The 18,486-nt window shown below is 37.6% G+C and overlaps 1 protein-coding gene across 1 annotated transcript; it reads right to left on the bottom strand.

Moving 5' to 3' along the window:
• Positions 1-11,834: 11,834 nt before the first annotated feature.
• Positions 11,835-13,298, bottom strand: LOC109210766 (germin-like protein subfamily 1 member 17). The gene is made up of 3 exons (XM_019374233.1): positions 13,154-13,298; positions 12,892-12,941; positions 11,835-12,341 (listed from the first exon to the last, which is right to left on the bottom strand). Exons 1-3 carry the CDS (start codon positions 13,278-13,280, stop codon positions 11,835-11,837), a joined length of 684 nt encoding a protein of 227 aa, XP_019229778.1. The 5' UTR covers positions 13,281-13,298.
• Positions 13,299-18,486: the final 5,188 nt, after the last annotated feature.

Here is an 18,486-nt window from a genome sequence, read left to right as displayed (position 1 = left end):
ATATCAGGTGGTTCAACATTCAGGAAATGAGAATCAAACTACAATACATGATGTGAAATACGAATCATACTGAGGTTAACAAGTACTTGTATACTGGATCACACTGAGCTTACAATAATACTGGAAATCTGGATAGGCTAGACTGAGACATTAATTCTTTGGGAACTGATTATGAACACTGAAACTTCAACTGTTTATGGCATAACCTAAGTAATCTATACCTAGACTCGGGGGCATCAAACCCAGTCTATATTGACATACGCATTGGGCCTGAGGCCGTAGTTTATGCTTTATGCATGTTTGGGCCTGAGGCCGTAGTTTATATGCTTTATGTATACTTGGGCCTGAGGCCGTAGTTTATGCATTATGTATTTTTGGGCCTGAGGCCGTAGTTATGTATACGTATACTTGGGCCTGAGGCTGTAGCTTGTGCACATATATATTGGGCCCGAGGCCGTAGCTTATTCAGATAAACAGGTTGTTCATCATTCAAAAGAGGGAGTATTCATATCCTTACTTCCTTTGTTCAGTTCAAGTATCATTTATCATTTCAGCTATCAGTTATCATATCAGTTAACAGTCATCAGTTCAGTTATCAGTTATCAGTTATCATTTCAGTTATCAATTATCATTTCAGTTATCAGCTATTATTTTAGTTATCAGTTATCAGCTATCGTTTTAGTTTCTGTTTCAATAGTTATCATTTCAGTACCAATTATCAATTCTCAATTATCAGCTTAGTTTCAGTTTCAGCATTTATAATTCTTTCTTTCAGTTGCTTTATATACCAGTGCAATTCAAATGTACTGACGTCCCTTTTGCCCGGGTCCTGCATCTCACGATGCAGGTAATGATTTATAGGTTGACGATTCAGAGCGCTAGGATTCTCGTACCAGCTATTTGGTGATCCCCAGTTCTTTCGGGGAATTATCATTATCTTACAGTCTTCAGTATTTTCAAACAGTCAGTGTTTTCAGTATTTCATTAGAGGCTTCATAGACTAGAGTAACAGCTAGACAGAGTCGCATGCTTTTCATATTAAGCCATGTGGGCTACAAATATATTCCAGAGTTGTATTAGTATTTCCGCACTTTGATTTATATCATTTAGACTTTCAGTATATCAGCATGTGTTAGTTTATCTTCCGCATTCATTATGTTATGATATCACATGTTTATTCAGCCAGCCAATTGGTTCGCTCGGTCACATGTAGTCAGGCACCGAGTGCCGTGTTACGTCCAGGCCCAGGTTCGGGGCGTGACAAAGCTTGGTATCAGAGCACTAGGTTCAAGAGTGCTAGGAATTCTATGAAGCCGTGTCTAGTGGAGTTTCCTTTATATGTGTGTGCCGGCCACTAATATAAACGGTTAACTACCAAGACATCCAGGATTGTCTCATTTCTTTGTACTCTAGATCTTGCCATGAATCTTAGAGCAATAGGTAACCTTTTCTTCCTATCGAATTCCAAACGTATTGGATGCCCAAGCGACGCACAGGAGAAACCTAAGGTCCTAGAGAGGATAATTGCCCATTGGGGTATAATTATGGAGTACATGTTGGTAAATATGAGACTTGGGAGGACGTTAAAAGTGTGATGCAATGGATAGTAGTACATATTAGATCATAACCTTATCAGAAAGTACAAAAGCAGTTATCATGTCTTATGGTTATCAATTTACCTCAGTTACCGGTTATACAATATTTTAGTTAGCAATATGGTTATTCAGTACGCCAATATTCAGTTATACGTTTACCAAATATCCAATTTTCAGTGTATCAAAATTTCTGGTGACTTGTGAGTAAACAGTGATGCATATGGGTTCTCAAATAAAATACAAGTAACAGTGATTATATAGAAACCTTCGCATATTTTAGGTCTGGTTAAGATCGAAGACTCATCGGACGGTATAAGAAGTGATTTATTTGATGATGGTATACTCTGAAGGACAAGTTTGTGTATTTTAGTGTATTCGTATGTGTTTTACCTCCTAGAACAACTTCATTTAATTTTTGGAAATGGAGCCACAAGTTGGATGATGATAGTTCAGATGTCAGACCCTAAAATTGGTCACTATAGTTTGGACAGAAAAGAGCCTAAGGGTAAAATAGCTAGGAGTCAAAATCGATTGTTATTATTAGAGATGTATTTTTTGTAGAACTCATGCAAATGAATAGAAGATATGATGTATGCAATGATAACCAAGAGCAGCCAATAGTGAATTTCAGGGAACGATTTTAAGTTGTTTAGATTTATACAAATCAGAACTAGAAGTACCATATTAGTAAGTTACTATAAGAAGTGGCTATTATTGTGAGATAAAAGGTATGACAGTTCCCCTTCAAATGATGTCAATATGTGTTTAGGCCGAAGGTTTATTGTCTGAAGTGATTTTGAAGTATATAGAAAGTTTAGGGGTTATATATTCCAATTTCGTTTAAGATATATGAACTTTCCCTAAGTGTGATATATGTACATAGTTCAAAAAAAAAAAAAATAGTATGCGACCGTAGAATAGGGTTGGATGGTGAGGGAAGTTAGAAATAACCTTATGCCTCACATTAGTTATTCAAAGCATAACATGAACACATGACGCTAGCAGGTGGTTAGTAACAAAATAGTGAGTATGTTTGAGTAGATACAATGAATTAGCACTTTCAGCAGAGCTAGTAGAGGTGCAATCTGAATTACTTAGCCAGGTTAACTCTAGTGAGTGGATGATGGTTTGAAATACCGAACGCTTGTTAGAACTTTAAGAGTTTAAGTTAAACCTGAAGCACAGTGACAATGGGGGAAGAAAATCAGCTAGGCAGTGAGAGAGCAAACTACAGAAGAATAGCCTTTAAGAATTATCGAAAAGTGATCTCCCCAAGAGTGACAGTGTGAGCAGAGTATGCGTATGATAGTTATGAATACATTAGATTTCCGTTAAGTGAATAATTTAGTTTTTCCTAGTAAGAAAGATTTCTCAGAAGTAAGTTGGAAGATGAGTCGTCATTGACGTGGAGTACAAAGAATTGCAGAGAATAAGGAAAGTTATTTGGATCTCAGCAAATAGAGAAGGATCCACAAGTATAAGACCTTTGGTCTAAGGGGTGATGTGAAAATTTTCAGTAAAATCTTAAACTCGAATAGTAGCATGGGATATGAAAAAGAAAATCAGTTCGGTAATGAGGGAAAATTGTATAATTACCACACGGATTATGTCTAGCATGTGTAAGAAAAACAAAGTGAGTAGAATGATCACCGAGTTTAGTTATTGATGATAAAGTGATCACAGAAAGCTATAAAATCATGCCCAGTTATGTATCACTAGGGTAGTGCCATTGCACGAGACTCTAGTCTTCGGAGTACTGGTTAAAGACTTAGCTCACAACAATTCTATAAGTATTTTCAGGAAGTTCTTAAGAAGATAAAGTGTGGGAAGTATAACTCATGATTGAGGTAGATAAGAGAACTCTGATAAAAGAAGTTCACCAGCCAAGAAGGAGTTCGACTTCGGACTCTAAAGATGACGGAGTTGTTGTCTAGAATATGACTTGTTCCCCCTTAGTAGGCGAAGTGAAGGAGAAATAGTTTGGTGATCCCTACTTGTTGTAGCTGAAAGAGGGGGATTCACAGGCATAAAATGATAGCTTTGGAATAAGAGGGAGATGATAGTACTTTGAGGTACCACGACAAATTGTGTGTTCCAGACATAGATGGACTTAAAGAGGGAAGATCATGCTAGAAGCCTAGAATTTCAGGTATTCCATTTACTCAGGTACCGCAAGTATGTATCATGGTCTTAAGGAGGTTTGTTGGTGGACCAACATGAGAAAGAACATCACAGACCTTGTGGCCAAATTGTCCGAAATGTTAGCAAGTGAAAGTCGGGCAGCAGAAAGCCTAGTGTTTTATCACAGAATACACATATTTTGAGTGGAGATGGTAATATGAAATTTATGATAGGATTATCTTGCTTATTTTAAAATCATATTTGATTGGATGATTGTAAATCGACATACCAAGTCAGCACATTTCTTACCAGTAAAGACCACAGATTCAGTAGAATATTATACCAAGTTGTACATTCAGAAAATCGTTTGATTGCATGGGACTCCGTTGTCCGTCATTTGGGACTGTGGTGCTAAGTTTAAAATAAACTTTTAGAAGTTCTTTCAGAAAGGATTATGCACAAGTTTTTCATCCTCAGAAAGATGGCTAGGCAGAGCGCGTTATTCAAACAGTTGAGGATATCCTTGATTTTTAAAGGCAATTGGGATGATGACATACCTCTCATTGACCTTGCTAATAATAACCTACCACTCTAATATCAAGATAGCACCGTACGAAGCTCTGTATGGGCGAAGGTGTAGATCACCAAGTGGTTGGTTCAAAGTTGGAGAAAACTCAGAGTCGCCAAAAGTTCTATTCGAGCGTGCGGCATAGAGACCTAGTGTTTCAAGTTGATGATTGGGTGTTTCTGAAAGTTCCGCTTATGAAAGCGTTATGAGATTTGGGAAGAAGGGGAAGCATAGTCCCTGCTATATTGGGCCATATAGAATCTTGTGAAGGATCGGTCAATTAGTTTATGAGTTGTAGTTGCCACCATAATTAGTGGCGGTACAGCTAGTATTTCACGTGTCATGTTATAACATTCAAGTTTACAGTACTCAGATACTCATGTCAGTTCAGTACTTAGATACTCATGTCAGTTCAGTATTCAGATATTCATGTCAGTTTAGTACTCAGGTATTCATGTCAGTTCAATACTCAGCTACTCATATCAATCCAATACTTAGATATTCATACCAACTTAGTACTCAGATATTGATGTTAGTTCAATACTCAATTATTCGTGCCAGTTCAATATTCAGATATCCATGTTAGTTCAGTATTCACGTATCCATGTTAGACCAATATTCAGTCAATGCAGTTCAGTTCAGTATCTCAACAGTTCAGTAATAATGTATTCATTATGTTTAGTATGCAAGTGTTAATGAAAGTTCATGTTTCCACCAGACCCGTTTAAGGTCCGGAGTTAGCAGAAGTTACAATCAGGATAATCATTTGAGGACGAATAATCCCAAGGGGGGGATAATGTAATACCCTGTACATTTCGATTAGCTATGAATGAGTTAAAGGATTAGTAAGGTTATATTTTGGGCATATGAAGTCTTATCGCGATGATTATGGGTGAAAATAGTTGTTTCAAAATCAAGATGGAAAGTGAGGTGCATAAGATTTGACAAAATCGACTAAGTTTGCAGAAGGTCTGTCTTCTAGCAGGGTTTAGTGAAAATGTGTAAGGAATTTAGGAAAACTCAAAGCATGAAAATTGTAGGCCATTGAAATATCTTTCCAACGATATACTGTGGAGCCCAAATGGAACTCTCTGCAAAACAATATGCCCGTTTTATAGAATGGTGCATAACCACCACGTTCGGCTGCGTTTGACCGCAACCGCGGTCGTAAGGCAGTGCTCCAGCGATTTACCGTGGTCGGGACCGTGGTCAGGCCTACTGGGACACGGTGGCAACTTGGGAAGTCATTTTTTTAGCCCTATTTCGTCCCCCACAGCCCCAAAACATAAAAACTTGCTCTAGAAAGTAAAACTCTCAAAAACCTAACTCCTTAAGGGTCNCTTCTTCTTCTTCTTCTTCTTCATTTCATATGTTTTTAGATTACCGACAAGCTCATCAATGGTTAGCTCCTGCAAGTCCTTCGCCTCTGTGATAGCGTTTACTTTGCTTTCTCAGGAGCTGGGTAGGACACTGAGTATTTTCCTGACAAGTTTGTTTCTTGAAATGATTTCTCCAAGAGAGTGAAGCTCATTGATGATAGAGGTGAAACGAGTGTGCATGTCTTGGATGGATTCATCATCTTCATCCTAAAAAGCTCATATTCAGTTGTAAGCATATCAATCTTTGATTGCTTGACCTATGTTATTCCTTTATGAGCTGTCTGAAGGGCTTCCCAGATTTCTTTTGCTGATTGGCATTCCGATATCTTGTTATATTCATCAGGACCAATGCCACAAACAAGAATTTTCTTTGCACGAAAATTCTTTTCTATGGCCTTTCGATCACCGTCATTGAATTCCTTCCTCGTCTTGGGAATGGTTACAGCTGTGTCGCCAACAGTCTTGGTAGGAACAAAGGGTCCATCACAGATGACATCCCATATCTCGAAATCTTCAGCGATGATGAAGTCATGCATCCTAGTCTTCCACCATCCATAATATTGGTCGTTGAACCTTGGTGGTTTGTAAGTAGACTGGCCTTCTCCGAAGTTTGGCGGAGCAGCCATGAGGATCCTTTCTAGGTGTTAACCTGATAGAAAAAACTCGATCTGATACCAATTGATAGAATTAAAAGTTCCACCAAACTGTATAGGGAACTAGGTTATCTATTAGTTTCCACAGAACGGACGCATATTGCAGTAAGCAAGTGAACACAGAAGAATTTTACGTGGAAAACTCCTAGCTCAACGAGATTAAAAATGTAACACCCTGTACATTTGGATTAGGTATAAATGAGTAAAGGAGTAGTAAGGTTATATTTTAGGCATATGAAGTCCTATCGGGATGATTATGGGTGAAAATAGTTGTTTCAAAATCAAGATGGAAAGTGAGGTGCATAAGATTTGACAAAATCGACTAAGTTTGCATAAGGTCTATCTTCTAGAAGGATTTAGTGAAAACGTGTAAGGAACTTAGGGACACTCAAAGCATGAAAGTTGTAGGCCTTTGAAATAGCTTTCCAACGATATATTGTGGAGCCCAAACAGAGCTTTGTGCAAAACGTTATGCCCATTTTACAGAATAGTGCGTAACCACCGTGTTCGACCGTGTTTGACCGCGACCACGGTCGTGAGGCAGTGCTCCAGCGATTTACCTCGGTCAGGTCTACTGGGACGCGGTGGTCAACTTGGGAAGTCATTATTTTAGCCCTATTTCGTCCCCCACAACCCCAAAACATAAAAACTTGCTCTAGAAAGTAAAACTCTCAAAAACCTAACTCCTTAAGGGTCCCTCCACCATCCAAGGTAAGTTATAATGGTGATTCTAAGTTAATTTCAATTTCCCAACATCTTATTAACATGGGTAAACCCTCCTATCATTAGATATTCGATTGGGACATCATTGTTGAGAGAAGGAAGCCTAGAATTCGAATTCAAAGGGTTTGAACTTCAAAAAGGTAATGTCTTCACCCTCTAATTGATTCTAGCACTGGTTTAATGATTATAAATCCTAGTTCATGAGATATGAGTTGATGGGTTTGATAAAAAAACATGAACAATTATAGGGTTGGGGTGTTGATTGTTGATTATTGGTTAAGGGTGTTGTTTACCTTATGGGTGATGAAGAATAATGTTGATTATAATCGTTCGAGAGTTTAGAATTTAACTAGGAACAAGAGAATGGGTTGTTGGGTGTAAAGACACCATTAATAAGGACTATAAAGCTTTATTCTCACCGAGTGTTTGATAAAATGCTTAAGTGATCAAAACATGAGAATTATTGCAAATATGGAATCCCTTTGACTTGTATTGATATAGATTAAAGTTGAAAGGGTTGGCGAATGTTGTATTACGCTCAAGAGCAGGAGTTTAAGGTATGTGAGGCTAACTCTCTATGTTTGGGAATTTTAATGATTCTCCCTACACTACGTTTCTTTTACGACGTCACTAATTGCCTCAGAAATATAGTTTAGCCTAGTTCCTTGAATAGTTGTAGAACTTCTATTCTCTAGCTTCATAACTCGTTCACCACTTTCATTCTGAACGTTGTGAGCTCAGTGCGTATTCAATATAGACTTGGGTTTGATGCCCCCAAGTCTTAGTATAGATTACTTAGTATTCCATAAACAGTTGAAGTTTCAGTGTTCATAATCAGTTCAAGAATACATGTCTCAGTCTAGTCCTATTCAGTATTCCGGTAGTATGTAACTCAGTGTGATCCAGTATTCCAGTATCATGTAACTCAGTATGATTCAGTATTTCACTATCATGTATTGCAGTTTGATTCTCAGTTCCTGAATGTTGACCGCCTGTATTTGGGCCTGAGGGCGTAGTTTATGCTTTATGCATGTTTGGGCCTGAGGCCGTAGTTTATATGCTTTATGCATACTTGGGCCTAAGGCTGTAGTTTATTCTTTATGTATTTTTGGGCATGAGGCCGTAGTTATGTATACGTATACTTGGGCCTGAGGCCGTAGCTTGTGCACATATATATTGGGCCCGAGGCCGTAGCTTATTCAGATAAACAGGTTGTTCATCATTCAGAAGAGGGAGTATTCATATCTTTACTTCCTTTGTTCAGTTCAGTTATCAGATATCATTTCATTTATCAGTTATTAGTTCAGTTATCAGTTATCATTTCAATTATGAATTATCATTTCAGTTATCAGCTATCAGTTATCATTTTAGTTATTAGTTATCGGCTATCGTTTCAGTTTCTGTTTCAATAGTTATCATTTCAGTACCAATTATCAATTCTCAAGTATCAGCTTAGTTTCAGTTTCAGCATTTATAATTCTTTCTTTCAGTTGCTTTATATACAGTGCAATTCAAATGTACTGACGTCCCTTTTGCCCGGGGCCTGCATCTCACGATGCAGGTAATGATTTACAAGTTGACGATTCAGAGCGTTAGGATTCTCGTACCAGCTATTTGGTGATCCCCAGTTCTTTCGGGGCATTATCATTATCTTACAGTCTTCAGTATTTTCAAACAGTTAGTGTTTTCAGTATTTCATTAGAGGCTTCATAGACTAGAGTAACAGCTAGACAGAGTCGCATGCTTTTCATATTAAGCCATGTGGGCTACAAATATATTCCAGAATTATATTAGTATTTCCGCACTTTGATTTATATCATTTAGACTTTCATTATATCAGCATGTGTTAGTTTATCTTCCGCATTCATTATGTTATTATATCACATGTTTATTCAGCCAGCCAGTTGGTTTGCTCGGTCACATGTAGTCAGGCACCGAGTGCCGTGTTACGTCCAGGACCAGGTTCGGGGCGTGACAAAAAACCACGACCTACCCTTGTAGGATTTCAACTTCACTACTGAGCAACTTTAGATAACTTATGTAACCTAGGAATTAACCTCTTAATCCCTCACTAACTTGTCACACTCTATTACAAGCCACTTTGTAATAACTCTATTACAAAGACTTTACAACTCGACTAACTCTAGCCAAGACACAAACACAAGGGTCTATGATTTACAAAGGGTTTCCTACAGAATGCTTCTAAGTAAGCTAAGTAGGAATTACAAGTAAGAGCTTTTACAAAGTTATAACTCCACTAAGGACATACAATAACTTGATATGGAGAACTGGTCTGTAACAGTGTTGTTCTTTGTTCTTGATGCACTTGAGAATCATTTGCTCGATGATCAATAACAGTGAGTATGCTTGAGCGAATTCTCTAAGTGTTCAAGTGAATTTGTTTTACCTTCCTTGATGTTAATAATACATTTGTGACATCACTTAGAATGATGTAAGCAAGTTAGGTAAAAGGCATTCCCCATAAAGTTGACTGTTGCACTGTTTCTGTACTGTAGCGCGTGCAGGCAACAACTTTACAGGTGGGACTGTTGACTTGTGCAGTTTCCTTGGGAACTGGTAGCTATCTATTCCCTTAGTGGTTCATTTTACTCTGAAGAGTTGAACTGTGTCTCCAATTGGAGACTTATTGATCTTTAAGTTCTTGAGGATCTGTATTAGGTTCCTTATCTGATTCTTAACAGTAAGTTTGTTAGATCATCAAAACATAACATGGATACACATATAACCTATCAAGAACCATTGGATGACTTGAGGACGAGAGGGGAGGTTTAATCTTTAAAGAATGAGGGTATTTTCTCTCTCTCTCCCCGTCCCTTTTATTTATATTTCATGCCTTCTGCGTCACGGTCCACACCCAGCACCACCCAAAGCGCCTCAAATAAATTATTTCTGATTTTGGAGTTCTGATTTGCGCCTGACGCACCATTGGGCGCCCAGAACGCGGTCCATTTTTCTAACATGATAGGCTTCGGTAAAACGCCTATTAGTTTTTATAGGAACATCGAAATGAAGAATGGTCTGAAATGTTAGAAATTAGACTTCAAGAGCTTTTTTTTGATATATAGCTCAAATCTCAATTCATTATATATTGATAGATATGCCCATTGAAACTTAAGTCATATGCGGCTAAGGTCATTTTCATCTCTTAAACAACTCCAATGGATTCCACTTTACTCCTCTCCTCTTATAACCATCCATTCAACCTTTTAAACATAAGATTTATGTATTTTATGCCTTCATAACTTTTCACACATCTTTGTGTCCAACTTATAGCGCGAGAACATAATACTTAGCAAAAGTTTTCCGGGACATTAATTTACACAATTATTATAATAATTCCAAGTTTTCAAGCTCATATGTCGCTAAACAATTAAATTCTTTAATTCCTAATTTCAATTGAACATCTCTTATTTATGAAATTTGAAAATTATTGCTTTTATTCTTTCCACGTGACTTCTTAACATGTGTTGTCATAATGCTTCAAATATCATGTTTAACCAAATAGAAAAAAGAATGATATAGGTTTCGTACAAAAATTAGCCATGTCAGAAATTAAAGTACCAAATGTCGATGTGACAATATAACCACATGGTGTATATTAGATAGAAGTCATTTTTACACGCTTGGTATTTCCTTTATATTGGATCCATTATTATATCCTAGTCCTATGTAATTATCAATATCTTTCCTTCCGTACGTGGTCCTCCTTTCTTTTGTTTCCTATAAAATTATTATGTAGTATTTGAAATGCTAAAAAATGTAGTTTATTTGAGGACAGTTAGCTCCAAAAAAATTTCTTTTTTAAAAGTTTAATTTTTTGTTTTTAACCCTTAATTAGTACTACTATACAATATGCGATTCAGTTGCAATATAAAGTTTACCTTTGTAATGGTAACATATTTTGCGAAAACTTCATTTGGCAATAAACTCTTTTATTTCTCCATAAAAAAAAAAGAAAATCATTGGTTATCTTTAACTGGAAGGATTACAGAGGCAGTACTAAGTTGAAGCCTGGTGTAATTTCTGAGTTTATGCATGCTTCAACCTCATGTATTGGGTTGAATAGGATCTTTCGATCCTTAATCAAAGGTTTTGGATTCAAGTAATGAAAATTGGAAAATTCTTGGTAGAAAGCATTTTCCCTTTAATGAGTCTTAAGCAGCAGCGCGAATCTACATTAATTGGATAAGTGGGTATAGGCAGTGGCGGAGCCACATTATAGGAAGGGGTGTCAAATGATACCCCTTTGCGGGAAAAATACACTGTGTAAGTAGGTAAAAAAAAAAATTATATGTATTTATACTAGGTGTTGACTCCCCTTAATTTCGTGGTATGTTACCCTTTAACGGAAATTCTGACTCCGCCACTCGATATCAGATATGGACTAGATGATTACACAACAACAAATAGAAAGATATAAATTGTCAGACTCTGTTTGGGGTTCTCAAAATGTATACTTCCAGTTGTAACTGCCACAGAAATCTTTTATCCATTATCAGATAAAGGAAGTAGTACTAATTACTGAAGCAATTAAAAAACATAGGATAGAAGTAGTACTTATTTTTATTACATTTGCAAGAATATATCTACTGGTTACGGATCTACACAGATTCTTCAAATATTTTAAGCTTACATTAAACGGATGGATATTAAATACAACAAACAGTGTTAAACTTAGAGAAAGTGTTACAACACTTATTACAAATCGCTGTTGAGCAGCTGCACAAAACTTTATTAAAACACAATAATATTATTTCTAATAACATATACTATCCTAATCAGAGAATTTCTTCCGGAGTTGTTTAATCGCTTTCTTATCAAGCTGGAAACCTTTGGCAAGAACATCGTCGAGAATAGGTGGATCCGAAGCAAAGATGGAATTAGGAATCATGACGAATCCAGGATTTTGACTATTGTAAGAAGCGAGTACGGTTGCATTTTTTTTCCCCACGTTATACAGGAAGTGAATAAGACCCTGTGGTATCACAAAAACATCGCCAGGATTCAAAATTTTCGAGAAGAGATGACTCTTAAAGATATTTGGAGAATCAGGTAGAAGAAATCCAGCATAAATAGTTCCTTCCAATATAGTTATGAGCTCAGTAGCTCGTTGGTGTGTGTGTAGTGGAATAAGGCCACGTGGCTCAAGGTCAGCTCGAATGAAAGAAATACCAAGTGTGTTGAGTCCAGGCATTGTGTTTACATCCACAACAGTTATAGAATAACCAAACTTAGCTCGAACTATATTTCCTCTTACATTAAGTCCTGAAGCAAAGAAATCTGTATTAGGTGATACCCTTTTTTGCTTGAGCCCGACCGGGTTGGGTCCGGTCCGGAGCAAATCGGGGCCATCGAACCCGACCTGGATGCAAGGTAGAACGACGGCCACGTCTACAACCGAGGTCGAGTCATTTCGAGACCGTTACAGAGCTCGATAGGAGTCACCACCGGATGGAGAAACACACAAGGTCGGAAGCCGGACTCGTAACGGATAACCAAGCGTCGCCGGATATCTCGCCCAAACGTGATTTTCTCAACCACTTCAGGCCATTAAGGCGTAATTACAGGGATCCACGATGTAATCAATTTACCTACCTTATTTTTACCCTTAATCAGAATGTATAAAAGGGGATATCTCTAAATTCTGGGGAATCATCAAGCACAATTGTTCTGAGCAATATTATATTCTGCGATTATTTACTTTAACAGCAATTGTTGAGTCTTTATCTTTATTTTCCTTAACCTAAAAACCTTTTGTATCTTTTAGTTCACGGATCCTTAAAACCCCATATAAATTCAATTGTTATCCGGATTCGAGGGTAAACAAAATCATCTGTTGTGGCTAGTTTTGGGTCTTTGCAAATCTTTCCATTCACGAATACTGCACAAGTTAACTGAAATATTATTGATATGTTTAGAGCTAAAAGATGACTATAATTATAGTATATATAGTGCATGGCTTCACCTATGAAGCGACGAAGCGATATATGGCTTTTATCAACACTATAATATAACATACAATATTGTTTAAAATAGAAAAAAGAAGAAATTAGTTAAAAAAAACTTTCGTGACAATAGAAGGATATGATTTACCAGAAGCGTTAGTGTCTTTAACTCCAACACATATGTCTTGTAGAGGATTGAGATCATAGGCATAAGCTAATTGGGAAGAAAAGAAAGCAGCAATGGCTAAAATTGTTATTAACCAGCTCATGCTCATTGTTATAGCAAGTCTAGTTTCATTAAATTTTGAACAAGTTTGTTTGCTTTTGGCTTATTATAACTACGTACTTATAGCACAATCTGGTCAATGTTAAACATCCTTTTTCCGTCTTAGTCATTTTTAATATTCTTGCTTCCATTTGTTAAAAAGGAAAGTCAAGGTAATTTCTCATATTAAAATGCAAGCAGGTTCAAGTTGATCAAGAAGTAACATTAATCAAGAATGTCGTGATCTGTTCTACCTCTAATCAACGGTCAACTATGTTGCTCGGACTCTCCGAAAATGTCGCCGGGCGTGTCGGATACTTCAAAAGTAGTGTATTTTTTGAGTATCCGACACGGGTGCGGCAACATTTTGAAGAGTTCGCGCAACATAGGTCAACAGTCAATTTCAGAACTCCCCGCATGGTGAATTTACGTATTCATTCAGAGTTTAAGTTATGTACATTGTTAGTATAAAAGAAATTTACACTATATATGCCGGGCTGATCCAGAATTTTAGTTTAATGGGTTCAATGTTTATTTTTTTTTACTATTGACTCATTACACAATTAACATTATGGGTTCAAAACTTAGTATTTATTAAAAAAATTATAATTTTTACATATATATCTAAGCTCCATACTAACGTTACTCGGGTAGCTACATCCGCCCCTGACTCTAGGTCACCAAAAGTAAAGAATATTCATAGGTAAACCTTCTTAAAACGTAAAAATTATAATCTTTAGAATAAAATAGATCATTTCCTGCAACAACATGTAGAGGTAATCTGATGATGTATAAAGTCCTTGCAATGATGCATATATAACATAAACTCATTCAAGAAAGTGGGTTAAAAATAGAAATGCCTTAACAAACAATCAAATGTTAGTCAATTGGTACATTTCGCAGCAAAATTTAGACTTTGAATTGGAAAAATGAGAAAAGTCCACGATTGAATTGTTAATCTAGCTAGCATGTTGTCATAATTTATTAGTTGCTAGTAATACGATTGTATCTGTCAGATTTCAAGGAAGGCAGACATGCATGAGAGATTGAGAGAGAAGGCAGTCTGCAAAATCTCCATTGTTATTCACGATTGGAGAAGAGTGAATTAGCTTACAAAGAAACCTCAGCAAACTACTTATACACAGACACTAACTAACATCCCATTAGTTAAGTTAGGTACTAACTTCTAATTTGTACACTTTATCCCCTAAACTTTCTACATATACAAATACTATCCTAGCTCAATACTCCCCCTCAAGCTGGAGGGTAGAAAAATATTCTTCACTCCAAGCTTGCAAAGCAAATGCTGGTGTTGTGTTCTTCCCAGCCCCTTAGTCAACATGTCTGCTATTTGCTCCTTAGTATTCACATGTATAGTCTTGATGATACCAGCCTTTATCTTCTCTCTAATAAAATGGCAATCAATATCAATATGCTTCGTACGTTCATGAAAGATAGGATTTGCTGCGATTTGGATTGCTGCCTTGCTATCACATAATAGAGCCACAGGCAGTTGTAACTTTACATCAAATTCACCAAGCAGACCAATGAGCCATACAATTTCTGCTGCAGTGGAAGCCATGCTCCTAAACTCAGCTTCAGCTGAACTTCTTGCCACTGTGTACTGCTTCTTTGATTTCCAGGAAATCAAAGCATTGCCCAAGTATACGCAGTAACCGGTGATTGATCTTCTAGTTTGGAGGCATGCTCCCCCAATCAGCATCACAGTATGCCTTCAGTGTCCCATCACCTGATGATAGTAACAACAATCCCTGCCCTGGTGCATTTTTAACATATTTGACAACTCTCTTTGCTGCATCTAAATGAGACTGTTTGGGAGAATGCATGTACTGACTTAATGTTTGTACAGCAAATGATATATCCAGCCTAGTCATTGTTAAGTACAATAATCTTCCCACTAATCTTTGATATTCACCAACATCCTTCAAGAGAGGATCTTGAGCACTGTCATCAGAAGAAGAAGCTAACCTGTCAAAATCAACAGAGGTCAATTTTTGGTTTACTTGTAATGGTGTGCTAGAAGGTTTGGTTCCAGCTAATCCAAGTTCTGAAATTAGCTCTAATGCATATTTACGTTGGCTCATGTATATGCCCTTTTCAGATCGAGCAAACTCAATCCCAAGGAAAAATTTCAATTCTCCAAGATCCTTCATTCTAAAACACTGCTGCAGCTTGGCCCTTGTCCTGTTAATTTCTGTAATGTTGTTCCCAGTGACTATCAAATCATCCACATAAATGAGCACTAGAATAAGAGATGTGTCAGTTTTCTTAGTAAATAGGGAGTGATCATAGTGGCTTTGAGAGAAACCCATGGTCTGTAGTGCCTCAGATAGCTTGGTATTCCATTGTCGGGATGCCTGTTTAAGCCCATATAAGGACTTATGCAACCTGCATACAAGGTACTCCCCCTGCTTGGCAATCCCCTTAGAGAAACCAGGAGGGACAAGCATATAAACTTCTTCAACTAAGTCGCCTTGCAAGAAGGCATTATGAACATCCATCTGATAGAGGGGCCAACCAGAGGAAGCAGCTAGTGCCACAACTGATCTGACTGTCACCATTTTAGTAACAGGTGAGAAAGTGTCAGTGTAGTCAAGGCCCTCCTTCTGTGTGTAGCCCTTTGCTACAAGTCGAGCTTTGTATCTCTCGATCTCTCCTGAAGCATGATACTTAATTTTGAACACCCACTTGCACCCTATAGGTTTCTTCCCAGATGGTAATGGTACCAAGCTCCAAGTTTGATTATCTTCCATGGCTTGAATTTCTTGTTGCATGGCATCAACCCACTTAGGGTCCTTAGCAGCTTCAGCAAAAGTCTTTGGTTCTGTCTCAGAAGAGTAAGAAGCCAAACATTTTGAATAGTGAGGTTTCAAATAGAGATAGCTGACAGAGTTGGAAATGGGGTAGACATTCTTTTGGTGACCTACATAGTCCTGCATCCAAATAGGAGGTCTAGAAGTTCTAGAGCTTCTGCGAGGTTCAAAATTGCCTTCATGTTGAGGTAATGTTGCTGGTGAGTGCATAATAGAGTCAGCAGTAGATGATGTATGAGAATCCATACTATGTGATGTAGGGGAAGCAGCATCAATAGGACTATTGAGCGACATGTCCTCCTGTATATTTGGAGGTGGTGGATCTATGGGCATTACATCAACTGAAGGGTCATCATTTGGAAAAGTGGTTGTTGGTGATAGAGCATCAAGGTCAGTAACAAAAGTATTGTGATCTTGATCTGTGGATGGAATAGTTGAATTTGAACTGGATTCACCTGGCTGTTGCACAAATGGGAAACTATCTTCCTAAAAAATAACATCCCTGCTGACAAAAACTACTCGATTAGTTAGATCAAATAGTTTATAACCTTTCTGAGTTAAGGAATAATCCAAGAATACTGCAGGAATAGCCCTGGCAGAAAACTTGTCCCTCTTCTTCAAGTTTGCAGCATAGCAAAGGCAACCAGATACCCTAAGATGATCCAGTGATGGGGCTTTGTTGAACACTAGCTCAAATGGACATTTTCCACCTAATATTCTAGAGGGAATTCTATTGATCAGATACACTGTAGTCATAATACACTCTCCCCAAAACCTTAAAGGTAAATTAGCTTGGAACCTTAAGGATCTGGCAGTGTCTAGTATGTATCTATGTCTTCTTTCCACTACCCCATTCCGTTGAGGCGTATATGGACATGTACTTTGATGAGTAATACCCTCTGCACAAAGTAACTCCTTGAGCTGGTTGTTGAAAAATTCTCCTCCATTATCTGTTCTAAGAATTTTGACAGTGGAAGAAAATTTTGTTTTAATCAAAGCAATGAAGAATTTCAATACCACAATCGATTCATCCTTAGAATTCATGAGGCACACCCATGTGAATCTACTGAAATCATCTACAAAAGTTAAGAAATATTGTTTACCATAATAAGTAGGCACTCTAAAAGGTCCCCACACATCTGTATGTATAAGATCACCCAATGCATAACTCTTTGTAATGATATATGGGAAAGGTAAACGAGTTTGTTTAGCCAAAGGGCATACAGAACATGGATCATTACAGTCAACAAGCTTGGTGTTTCCAAACATATGCATTCTTTTCATAGTCTCCATAGGCACATGTCCTAATCGTTTATGCCATAAGGCAACACTTATTCTATTAATAGGCAACATAGAAGAGATGAGACCAACAGGTAATCCTCCATGTGTGTTAACTTTGACATTCTGATCCAGCACATACAATCCATGCTCCACTCTACCAATCCCCTTCACATTGCCATTGCAAATGTCCTGGAATATACAGCAGGCAGAAAAGAAGGCAAGAAATAAGCCTAAAATCCTTGGTTAGTTTACATACTGATAACAAATTATACCTGAACTTAGGTACAAAGAGCACATTCTTGATCACTATGTTATCTAATATGCTGGAAGTCCCTAAGTGTGTGATCACACTTGTCTCTCCAGTAGGTAATTGCACCTTTCTTGAATTACTCTCAGACAACTCCATATAATCAATATACAGATGTAGGCTAGATACCATGTGATTTGTAGCTCCCGAGTCTATAATCACCCTATTTTCTTTGATCATACTCAGAAGTGACAATGGTATACCTGTGACCTTGGCATGGGCAGCTGTATCAGTTGAAGTGTTGGTGTTGGTGTTGGCCTGGTTGAGCATTTCAGTAACTGAAGATATTGCTCCTCTGTAAAGAAATGTCCTACAGGTTCAGGTTTTGACCTTTCCATCTGTTCATTAGGGGTTGTACATTTGTCCATCTGCACATGTGCTGCAGTTGCATTCCTTCCAAAGTTCTTCCTCCTTGGTTTGAAATCTGCAGGATAGCCTACCAATTTGTAACAGACATCCCTAGTGTGTCCCTTGTACTTGCAATAATCACAATACAGCTGATTCTTTTGCTTGTAGCCTCCAGTGTATGTTTGCCCTGTGTTATAGCCCACAGCATTAGCTCCATAACCTGCATTGGAAGCCATTGAGTTAGCTACATGACCTGTGTTGTAAGTCATTGCTTGAGCTCCTATTTCCAAGTTACTGATGCTAGCTACCTTAGCTCGTTGACTCTCATCCTGCACAGCCATTGCATAGGCTTCATTGATGTTTGGAGTTGGAATCATCAACATAATTTGACCTTTTGCTTGAGCAAATGATTCATTGAGACCACTTAAAAACTGCACTAGACGTTG

This window comes from Nicotiana attenuata, unplaced genomic scaffold (assembly GCF_001879085.1).
Source record: "Nicotiana attenuata strain UT unplaced genomic scaffold, NIATTr2, whole genome shotgun sequence".
NCBI classification, from domain to species: Eukaryota; Viridiplantae; Streptophyta; class Magnoliopsida; order Solanales; family Solanaceae; genus Nicotiana; species Nicotiana attenuata.
The sequence above is the reverse complement of the archived record's forward strand: the minus strand, read 5'-3'. Positions and strand labels throughout refer to the sequence as shown.

Bases quoted from the DNA above. Each gene is read 5' to 3' on its own strand.
- LOC109210766 (XM_019374233.1), bottom strand. From the start codon at position 13,280: ATGAGCATGAGCTGGTTAATAACAATTTTAGCCATTGCTGCTTTCTTT. The intron at 12,942-13,153 runs GTAAATCATATC...TAACTTGTGCAG, and splicing joins TAAAGACACTAACGCTTCTG to TATTCGTGAATGGAAAGATT. The intron at 12,342-12,891 runs GATTTTGTTTAC...TCACCTAATACA, and splicing joins CAAAACTAGCCACAACAGAT to GATTTCTTTGCTTCAGGACT.